Source organism: Asterias rubens, chromosome 1, assembly GCF_902459465.1.
Source record: "Asterias rubens chromosome 1, eAstRub1.3, whole genome shotgun sequence".
Classification (NCBI taxonomy): domain Eukaryota; kingdom Metazoa; phylum Echinodermata; class Asteroidea; order Forcipulatida; family Asteriidae; genus Asterias; species Asterias rubens.
In genome coordinates, this window is record NC_047062.1 from 11,149,404 (window position 1) to 11,160,667 (window position 11,264).

The 11,264-nt window shown below is 38.3% G+C and overlaps 1 protein-coding gene across 4 annotated transcripts in view; it reads left to right on the forward strand.

The window, feature by feature from the left end:
- The window catches only part of LOC117291457 (ubiquitin carboxyl-terminal hydrolase 34-like), an 85,169-nt gene extending 78,819 nt beyond the window's left edge, over nucleotides 1-6,350 (forward strand). For all 4 annotated transcript variants that reach the window (XM_033773157.1, XM_033773177.1, XM_033773187.1 and 1 more), the window contains exons 73-76: nucleotides 757-894; nucleotides 2,700-2,834; nucleotides 3,992-4,190; nucleotides 4,792-6,350. In XM_033773157.1, coding sequence (XP_033629048.1) covers nucleotides 757-894; nucleotides 2,700-2,834; nucleotides 3,992-4,190; nucleotides 4,792-5,306 — 987 coding nt within the window. In that variant the 3' untranslated portion in view covers nucleotides 5,307-6,350. The remainder of the gene's footprint in view (nucleotides 1-756; nucleotides 895-2,699; nucleotides 2,835-3,991; nucleotides 4,191-4,791) is intronic.
- Nucleotides 6,351-11,264: the final 4,914 nt, after the last annotated feature.

Consider the following 11,264-nt stretch of genomic DNA (forward strand, 5'->3'; position numbering starts at 1 on the left):
TGAAAAGAGTCCCTCTGAAGAATCGTAGTTTTTGAGAAAGAGGTAATTTCTCAATTAAATAGTAAATTACTTCTAGCTAGAAGTCTTTAATTCCTATCTGAAAGCACACAAATTTGTCAAACAATGGTGTTTTTTCTTGCAACTTTGATGACCAATTGAGCCCAAATTTTCACAGGCTTGTTATTTTATGGTTATGATGGGATACACCAAGTGAAAACACTGGTCTTTGACAACTACCAATAGTGTACCTACCCGTAAGAGAGCCACTATTGAACAGCGGCCAGGGGGCGGGAGGCCAGCCAGGGGGCGGGGGCCCTGGGAGATAGGGCTGGGATTGTAGCTGACTCTTTTGACTTCAGGGGCTTGCTCATCATGTGTTGCTTCTATATGAGATAATAATTATTCAAAATGTTAAGTTACTTGTTCCTTGGAGACTTAATTTTTGGTTTTAGTCTTGTGATTAAAATCTAAACGTATCCTTACCATTAAGTATCAGACTTTAAGATACCACACACACTTGGTAAAGTGCTTCTTCTTCTATATAAAGTACCGACTCAATTACATGAGCAAAATTGCACTGTGTGAGCGCACATTTGTCGGCTTGAAAATGATGAGACTTGAAGGCAAATGCATTCATTTACAGTTGTTGGGGCTTCTGTTTCACTGGTAATATCTGAATGAAAACTGACTAACGGTATTTGAGAGTCCATGTCTGCTTTGTCTTGATTCTGTTTTTCTCCTGTCAATTCCTGACAGGGAAGCGATAAGACTGGTGTGCAGCTTCTATGTAGCCTTCATACATTCCATGACTATGTGGATGGCATCCTACTAGATGAGAGGACATCCTTCAACAACCCAGACATCAACTCATTCTTCTGTATATTCTTCCCTAAGGTGAGTAGAATATTCTGTGGTGTATTCTGTGGTGTATTCTGTGGTGTTATTCTGTAGAGTGCTCTTTAGAGTATTCTGTAGAGTATTCTGTAGGATAATCTATTAGAGTTTTCTGTATAATATTCTATTAGAGTATTCTGTAGAATTTTCTATTAGAGTATTCTGTGAAAGTATTCTGTTAGAATATTCTATTTGAGTATTCTGCTAGAATATTTTGTATGATTCTCTGTTAGAGTATTCTGATCAATTATTCTCTTAGAGTATCATGTAGAGTATTCTGTGGAATATTATGTAGAGAAGTCTGTAGAGTATTCTGTACAGTAGTCTTCAGAGTATTCTGTTGGAGTATTCTGAGAGTGTTCTGCAGAGTATTTTTTAATAGTATTCTGTATTTTCCTATGGATTCCATTTCTTTGATGAAGCGATGTCACAATATGAGAATGTTGCAATGTAAGCTACTGTACAGTGGAATAAGCAGTGTATTCTGTAGCTTTGTATCATATTCTGTTCCTTTTTTGATTGCATGTTGTATTTGTTTGGCTGTTTTTGTGCTTTGAATCCAGCTGATGTAACTTTTCCATTTGCATTCTGTGCCACTTCTTGTTGTATTTTGTTGCATTATGTGGTATTCATTTTGTATAAAAAATTTCTTTCAGATCTGCATCAAAATTATTGTTTTAAATTGTGTTCCTTTCCCCACTGTACAGATCATTGCTTTTTCCTGTAATGAAATGCTGTGTGTGTAACAACTTTGAAATGAGTGCTTTCTTCAACTTGAGGATTGATAATATTGCATTTTGTGGTCATACTGATGTTGTTAACTTTGCTGTTTGTCACCATTGTTGTGTAATGTTTTGGGTTAGGTTACTTAAAGTTAAAGGCAGTGGACACTATTGGTAATTGACAAAGACCAGTCTTCTCACTTGGTGTACCTCATCATATGCATAAAAAACCAACCTTTTGAAAATTTGAACTCAATTGGTCGTCGAAGTTGCAAGATAATAGTGAAAGAAAAAACACCCTTGTCACACGAAGTTGTGTTCGCTTAGATGGTTGATTTCGAGACCTCAAATTCTAAACCTGAGGTCTCAAAATCAAATTCGTGGAAAATTACTTCTTTCTCTAAAACTACGTCACTTCAGAGGGAGCTGTTTCTAACAATGTTTTATACTATCAACCTCTCCCGAGAGGTAATAATTATTTTGAGTAACTACCAATAGTGTCCACTGCCTTTAAGTTGGTCTTTATTCAGTGGCCACCATCTGATTATCTGGATGGAGTAATAATAGATTGAGGACATTGTGACAATAGTTTTGGTCACGATAGAATCCATTTGTGGCCACTAGCAATTGGTTTGATTGTATAGAAGTGTTGCACTTTGTGTAGACACACCTATATTTCACTTTATCTAATCTTGTTCATTATAACGATGATTACTTGTATGCATACTTATATGTCACTTTAACTTGTTCATTGTAAGACGAATCTGCATGTATGTGCAATGTGTATACTTTCCTTTTTCTTGTTCTTTTACATTTTTCTTGGATATTTTCCAATTTATAATTATTGTTTAGTTGTTGTCTACTTAGATGTTGATATTTTTTTCTTGTAAATTGTCATGTGATTTGACCTTTCAATCACAAGGTGATAATATTAATAAAAATATACCAAAAGATAAAATATACTAGTGGTGACAGATTCCCTGCTATTTTTTCGTTAAGCAAATGAAATTGCTAAGCAGCCTTTTCTGCTGAAGTAGATTTGTTGACCTAAGATGACTTATGATCTGGTTCTTGTTGCGACAGGTGTACAAACAAATCCTGTGCAATACGTGGGAGTCGGTGGTAGACTCCATCATCTGTGGCATACTTGGGGAGACTGAGGACGTTGATCGCTACAAACAAGATGAACTCAAGCTCATGGCTTATAAACTCAATGGGGTAAGTACCTCACTGTAACATTGCATCAGGTGTTAACTAATAGAGGCTAGTGCATGAGATAAGTGGAAACTCAATGGGGTAAGTACCTCACTGTAACGTTGCATCAGGTGTTAACTAATAGAGGCTAGTGCATGAGATAAGTGGAAACTCAATGGGGTAAGTACCTCACTGTAACATTGCATCAGGTGTTAACTAATAGAGGCTAGTGCATGAGATAAGTGGAAACTCAATGGGGTAAGTACCTCACTGTAACGTTGCATCAGGTGTTAACTAATAGAGGCTAGTGCATGAGATAAGTGGAAACTCAATGGGGTAAGTACCTCACTGGAATGTTGCATCAGGTGTTAACTAATAGAGGCTAGTGCATGAGATAAGTGGAAACTCAATGGGGTAAGTACCTCACTGGAATGTTGCATCAGGTGAATCAGATAAGTGCTCACCACTAGATGCGCGTCTAGACAACGCGCGCTCATTATTTGTGGGAAATAGTTCCAGAACTGGCCAATAGACCGTATCGAATAACCCCTTTGTTGCTATGAAAGTCGCCATGTTGTAGGGCAGACCGTATGCGCGTTTAAGAGCCTGCATATCAATTAAGCACGCAGCATTCTCGGGTTGATTTCAATAGCACATGCACGCATACCCGCGAGCACCCACACACTCACAGACGCCATGTTGTAGGGCAGGTATAGTCTTATTTAATGGTCTACATACTATAAAAAAAAATTAATGGTTACAGCGGCCTCTTGTGATGTGAACAATGAACCGCAACTTGAAAAAACTGAATCCGGGGAAACTTAAAGCGTTCCTTTAATTGTTGAGTTGCTTGTAGTTTAATTGCTCATGGGGTAACTGTTGAATATATCATTTTAGTTTTAAAAAACCTGAAAAGTTTCTTTTCCTTTTTCATATTCAAACCGAGGTGTGTTATAAAACATATATGGACTGGCATAATTAGGCCACTAGTGCACGTTTATCCTCCCTTGGGCCTTTGAGTGAATAGAAGAGGGACCTATTTCCTTGTTCTGGTCACACAAAGTCGCGGGGGGGGGGGGGGGGGTGGATAAACTCTCATTAGCTCACCGCCAGTTCATATTATGTGTATACTTTTAGTTTTAAAGCCTGCATTAATTTATTTGTTCTCTTCTGTGTTTCAGGATATCCGTGCCCTTCTCTTGATGTTCTCTGTGGTGCCCCCTCGGGCCATGAATCCCCACTTCCCACCAGCCCTCCAACACATCCTCGCAGCCTGCAGAAGAGACAGAGAAGCCAGGCTAGCCGAGGTCAGTAGAGTTCAAAGGTCGGAACCAGAGGTCACTGAGAAGGAGGAGGTCAACGGTGAGGAGAGTGATCGAGGTAATTGGGACGAGCCTTGGGTGGTTTTCATTTTTTTTTTTAAAGCATTTAAAAATTTGTATTACTGTTGCGAAGTTACTAAATTCTATAGATTCTGTAAGATTTCAAATTTTGCATGGTGGAAATAGGATATAGTACGGTTTGTGGTAACACTATGTAATGATAATCTCTAATTGAGTTGGGGATTTTATGAAAAGATCAGTATGCTCTGATCATCTTCTGACAAAAAAACTGTTCTTTTGGGGGCAATAATTTTGGGCTGACTTTTTACATTTTTTAAGTTATTTTAATTTGTTTGTAATTAAAACTGATTTATTATTATTATTTTTTTGTTGGTGAATTTCCAACGCGATGTTCATTGTTTTGATGTTAAGTTTACTTACTCTGAAATATGAATTACTTATGGGTTTGCTTGTTTGTATGTGTTTGCTTGTTTGTATGTGTTTCGTGTTGTCATTTAGACTTTGAGAAACACTCCGCTTCTCGGAATCGTTTTTTAATTGATAGTATTTGTAAATTACGATTCATGAAGAAGTAAATCAGAAAGGTTTATACATCTTCGCAGCTTGATAATATTTATTGGCATCTCCTGTTATCAAAGATACTGACTCGGAGGCCGTCCCCAGGAAGAAAATCAAGTTGAGTCCCGAAGGTGCCGAGAAAGAAGAGAGGAATTCTCCCAAAGCTTCCACCAAAGACCAAGAGAAGACGCAACCTGATGAAGTCACCACGTCGAAGACTGACGAAGCCGAGCAGAAGAAGACGAGAGATTCTGCCAGCCCTCATGATGGCAGTGATCAAGAAGGTGTGGAAGAGGACACAGTGGAAGAGGGTAAGCAGCCGTCATCGGATGCTGAAGGGGATAAGACTTTCTTGTCGGACGCCAAGACGGCAGAGAGTGAGAGACCAAAGTCCCCCAAAAAAGAGAAACAGGAAGCGAGGAATGAGACGCCGAGTCAAGACGTGCCATCCACCAGTACCGCGAGTGTAGCAGTCGCTGACTCTAAAGAGCCTGTCAGAAGGTTGTCAAACTCGACGTTGAGGCAGCAGAACTTTGTGGATGTGCTTGCTAGGAGCATCGAGCAACTGATGAAGTGTTTGGAGCAGGCTGTCTGAAACCAATCGGTGAAAAGGAATATGTGGAAATACTCTTTCAGTGAAGTCACTCTGTAAAAATCACTGATTAAGTCTGTTGTTTAAAGCAGGCTGTGCGGTATCACTCGGTGAAAAAAGAAAAGATGCTCTGTGAATCTATCAGTGGAAATAAACATTCAGTGAAGTCACTCTGTAAAAATCACTGAGTGGTTACTCTGTTTGATGCGGGCTGTGTGAAATCACTCAGTGAAAATGAAATCTATCAGTGAAACCCCTCATGAAGTTCTTTTATCACTGGGGCAGTCTGTATGAGACCATTCAGTGTGCAACATCCTGTGAAATCTATGGGTGAAAGACTCATTCTGTGAACTCACTCAGTGAAAATTGCTTATTAATCACTGTGCCTGGAGCAGGCTTTGTGAAATCACTTATCAGTGAATAACTCATTGAAGTTTCTGAAATGTTTGAACGAGTTTTGTGGAATCAGTGAAAATCTGTCTGAGAAGTGCTGACTTGGTTTAATCATGAGAAAGTTTTTTCAATGCTTGAGCAAGCCATTATTTGGGGTTTTTGCAGTGAATCACTTTTGTGAAATACTGTGTGAAATCACTCAGTGAATCACAAGTTGACTCAGACAGTACTGAATCATTGAGCTTGTGATGTGTATTTCTAGATTGGATCGGGTTGGATGAGGAAAGATGCAAAATCACGATTGAATCAAAATCAATGGGGTAAAAAAATATATATACCGATGAATTGCCCTCTGATTGTACATACTAAAAAAATGCTGTCCTTCAAATCTGTGCAGGGAAAAGAGGCTTGGCTGTGAATAGATATTTATTGTGACTTATTCTCAGCAGACACTTTAAGTGTGCATCAATAAGAAATCATTTTAGTTTATCGTCTCCGTCAATAGAGTGAGAGTTCTTACCATGGTCCTACCGTTTGATTTCTTAGTGTCAGACCATTCCCTTGCTGAGAAATCTGTGAGAATAACTTAAAGGCACTAGACAGGTTTGGTAAATTGTCAGAGACCAGCATTCTCACTCGGTGTATCCCAAGATATGCATAAAATAACAAATCTGTGAACACTTGGCCTCAATGGGTCATCGAACTTGCAAGAAAATAATGAAAGAAAAAACGCTCTTGTTGCGTTACTTTGGGTGCTTTCAGATGCATAATAAAAGGCTTCAGCTGAAGTGTTTTATGTTTTTGAGTGAGAAATTATCTCTTTCACAAAACTACATGTAATACTTCAGAGGGAGCCGTTTCTAACAATGTTTACTATCAACAGCTCTCCATTGCTCGTTACCAAGTAAGTTTTTATGCTAACAATTATTTTAAGTAATTCCAATAGTGTCCAGTGCCTTTAACAAGTTCTTTGTTCGACAGTTATAGCCACTGGACTTTGCAACGTAATGCATCAGCGTTTGGGGATCAGTATCATTTGTAAAATCTTGTGAGCCAAATAAAATTGACTACGCACAAATGGATTTGAAAGTTCCTGAGATTGTTTGATACTGTCAGATAGATTGACGACCAAACAAGTGTGTGCTTATATGCTTCAGTCACAAACCAAAATTCGATGACGACTTTAGCATCCTTTTAATTATGTGCCAATTCTTTGAACTAGTAGTTGTTTTTTCAAAACTGAGATCTACCGTACATTGTAAGTTTTTATTTTATTTGTGATGAGCCGGTGTGAATTTGTTTTTAAATCGTGGCTTGGATGGTCGTACGGAATAGGACGTAAAACATCCCTGTGACTGAGTTATAGAATGGATGGACAGTTACTTGCATTTTATTTTATAAAACTTTGTTGCTACACCAATGGCAGCTTACAGAAAAGACTAAAGTAAAAAGTGATGAGCCCAGAAATCTGATTGACCTAAATTCTTCCTGAAGGGTTAGAATTTGCCGTTCTTGTAACAATTGTTACTGAATTATTTGCCTTTTAAAATGGCAGACTATCATATTTGACAAACGGATTCAACAGGGCCCAATTTCATGGCTCTGCTTACCATAAGCAAAGAATTTGCGCTTACGGAAGCAGGGAATTCCACGCTTACGTCAAGCGTATCTCACGGGTAAGCAGGGAATTTTGGCTCGTGCGCGTGCGTTATCCATGTTACTAGGAATTCTACGCTTACACAGCTAGCGCAGAAATTGCCCTGCAAGCGGAGAATGGTGATCGTAAGCGCAGAACAGTAAGCAGAGCCATGAAATAGGGCCTAGCTCCCTCCCATCCACCAACCCAACCCCACCCATACAAATATCGATAACAATTGGCAGCATGAGACTTGGCTCATGGACAATAGTAGTGACCTTTAATGGAGCACAAGGGCTGACACGGGACAAGGGATGTACACTTGCTATAGGCTTTTCAGGCTTATTAAATAAACAAAATTCTTAGGGCAAATAAATCGGAAACCGGATTAAAGTAGAAAGAATATAATGCAAGCAATAGTCAAATCCACACATTTGCAACAGCGCCCTCTGCTACTGGAAACGAAATGTCTTATTTTGGTGGTTGGGGGGGGGGTGCCTTCAATGTCAAACAGCTTAACTTTAAATATTTTGTTTCTTATAATAACATCATTTCTGGGTAATTTGAGGGCCTTTTTTGAAATTCAAAATTCTTGTTACATTTTCATCCCATACCATTTTTCGAGTTTTGCCCTGTTTTGCCCTGGAACAGCAAATGCAGCAGTGATGTGACTTTGCCAATAGACCTTTTCGCAAATACTGGTGCGCGCGTGTAAAGCTTGGAATTAGGTGCATTGTGGTCTAGTTGGTATCCAGATTTGATCCATATCTATCCCACAATGCACCTCATTTAACAGTCTGAGCTTGCGCAATGGTATTTTCGAAAAGGTCTATATCAACATCGTTTGTGGGGTCTGTTCCCTCTTTTGTTTGCTTTGAGAGTGTTGGGGGGTGGGAGGAGCACCGTCATGACAATTGTGGAGCTGCCCTGAAGTGTAGAACTTGTTCATACTTGCTAGTTTTAGTCAAGAGCCTTCGATTAAGAATCATTATTACCCTTCTTCGTTAACTGACCCATTAATATCCTGCCCTATATATTGGGGTTAAGTTTCCCTATTTTGTATTCAGTACTGTAAACGTCCACTTCAATTTGCATTCTTTCTTCGTTTTCTTTTGGTCTCTCATTTTAACTCCTTGTTTATTTTACAAGGGATATCCCAAAGACGTTGATTTCTTATTTTTGTTACCGTGGTGCTGAATTAAGTCATCGACCAATTTATATTTTCTAATCTAAAAGAAAAATACAATTCAGTGGCAAAATTAACTTGGTTTTTTAAAGTCCTTTAATCAATGTAAATTGCTCTTCACACCTTAATTTTAGTCCATTTTTTTTTTACGAACAAATTTAACAACCAAACTGTTAATTTGTTGCTGAGGCACTGTGTAGGTTTTTATGATCTTGATGACAATTTGTGTTGTTTTTTTGCCGCAGACGAAAAACAGTTTGGAATTATATTTGTATGGTGCTGTCCTTTCTAATGAGGGGGGGGGGGGGGGGGGGAGTCTAGAGTATTAATTATGGCATATGTAATAATACCAGACGTTTGAGAATTTGCTATTTATTGTTGGTGTTCTCTTTTAGGACCCATGACTAGTTGTAAAGCTTTGGTTCTTTGGATGCAGACACGCCCCAGTTTGCATATCTTTGGTGTCTTATTAAGAAAAAAGAAAGAAAAAAAGAAAAAAAGAGCTAGTTACAAACAGCATTTATCAACATATAACTATCTGTATGTAAAGTAATCAGCTTATGCTAGAATGTAAAAAAGTTTATTTTAAAAGAAGCCAAAAAAAAAAGAATGACTGAATAAATTGCCTTGAGTTAATACATTGTGGCTTGCTTCTATTTTCTTGGGCCGTGTTTGTCGTCTGACCAAGCTGGTAAGCCGAGATACCCAACACATGAGAGCATTTGTCAGGTCGAGTTTCTGCGTGTCTTAATTTTTTGTTGTTTAAGTCTTAGATTGAGTATTCCAAATTTAAGGCCTGAAACAGTATTAAATTCAATTATTTGAGTTCTTAAAACATGGATGCAGTATAAGAGTAAAAGAAGTTTTCAACTTAAAAAGAACCGAATTCTGCTGTGTAAACAAAGGTCTGAATAGTTGTAGCTGTTTCTTCTCTGCCTTATTTCTAAAACTTTAAAAAGGGTAGCATTAAAAGGGTCTTAAAGGGAAGGTACACGTATTGAAATTACTCAAAACAAATATTAACTTAAAAACTTACTTGGTAATGAGTGATAGAGAGCTGTTGATAGTATAAAACATTGTGAGAAACGACCCCCTCTGAAGTACTATTTTTTGAGAAAGAGGTAATTTCTCACTAAAATAATAGAAGACTTCTAGCTAGAAGTCTTTTGTTCCTATCTGCGAGAGCATACAAATTCGTCCAACAAGGGTGTTTTTTCTTTCATAATTTTCTCGCATCAACGATGACCAATTGAGCCAAAATTTTCACAGGCTTGTTATTTTTTTGTTATGATGGGATATACCAAGTGAGAACACTGGTCTTTAACAATTACCAAACGTGTACAGTGGCTTTAAAAAGTCTTTAATTCATGTTTTAAAGTTGTGTAATCCTGAAGTTATTGGACAAGGATACTTGGGTTTCTTCCAAATAATTTGAATACATTTAATTAACTTTGAATCCCTGTACATTTCCCCAGCAACTGTCCATTAGCTAAAAGATTTGGCCTTTTGTTTTTACTTGTGTGATTTCATATTAATTATTACTCCGTCAACCAACTTCCAAAATACTATATGTAGTTAAAACAATATTGCCGTCTTCATTCATTTTGTAGACACAAAACTTTCGGAGTGGTTGGTACACAGCCGTGATGGATCTTTACAGCTGTTCAGGCAATTAGCATATTGTTTGTAAGCTATGACAATATTGACCATGGGGTTGTTCTTTATCAACTTAATTAAGAACTAATGATTGTGCCTGAGGCATGCGGTTGGATATTTACACAGTTGTGAAGCTTTTGTTTTGTGAGGTTAACTGTTCTATATTCTACTTGTACAAGAACAGTGCATAGGAAAATTTTTATTTCATTCATACTTCCTGCAAATGCAAAGCAAATTTTGATGTCACATGGCTATTTTAGCAGCGAAGGTTTCACAGGAGTTGATCACAACTATACTGTTGCGAGCAGAATAGCTTCACATAAATTGATGTTAGAACATCAATGTGAAGCTGCCTGCTAATAAAATACCCCCCCCCCCCCCCGAACCAGATCGCTATATGGTAACTGGATATTTTGTCTGGCGATGAATTTTATTGCTTTGTGAAATCGACCCCTGGTCATTCCCAACAGCAAGAACTGAGAACTGAATAGGCTTTTTATTGTATTCACCCCTCTGCGATTAGACTAGTCTGTACCAGAATAAATACACTGGAAAGTCTGTACCACACGAGGGCGTATTTCGTTGTACACACTGACAACTCGCTATTGGATGCAGCTCTTTTATTTCAATTTATTCACCCCAAAAAGATAATAGTTCACAAGCGAGGCAGCCCCTGTAAACGGAAAACAAAATTACCAGAATGAGTGCATGGGGAAGTCTGTGCCACTTTCGGACGTTTTGATTGCACATTTAGACTCTCACTACTTACGAGTGACCCTCCACCCATAGTGTTCTCCCAACAGTGGTCCCCTGCCCAAGTTCTAGTTCAAATACAAGGACCAGGCACAATTCACTCCAAGTGGTCCGGCTGCTTAGTTCTATGTTGGAAAGCATCACCATTTCATTTGACAAATTAATGGACTAACTTGTGAAAAGGCATGTGGATGGACTAGTGAATTGGCAAGCTATGTATGTAACTGATCCAACTTGCTAGTCACTACAAAAGTAAAGGGCAGATCCTACAAGTCCAAAGCTAATGGAAATTTTTGAAAGAAAACCTTAAAATATGAACCAGTGAAAATACTGGCGG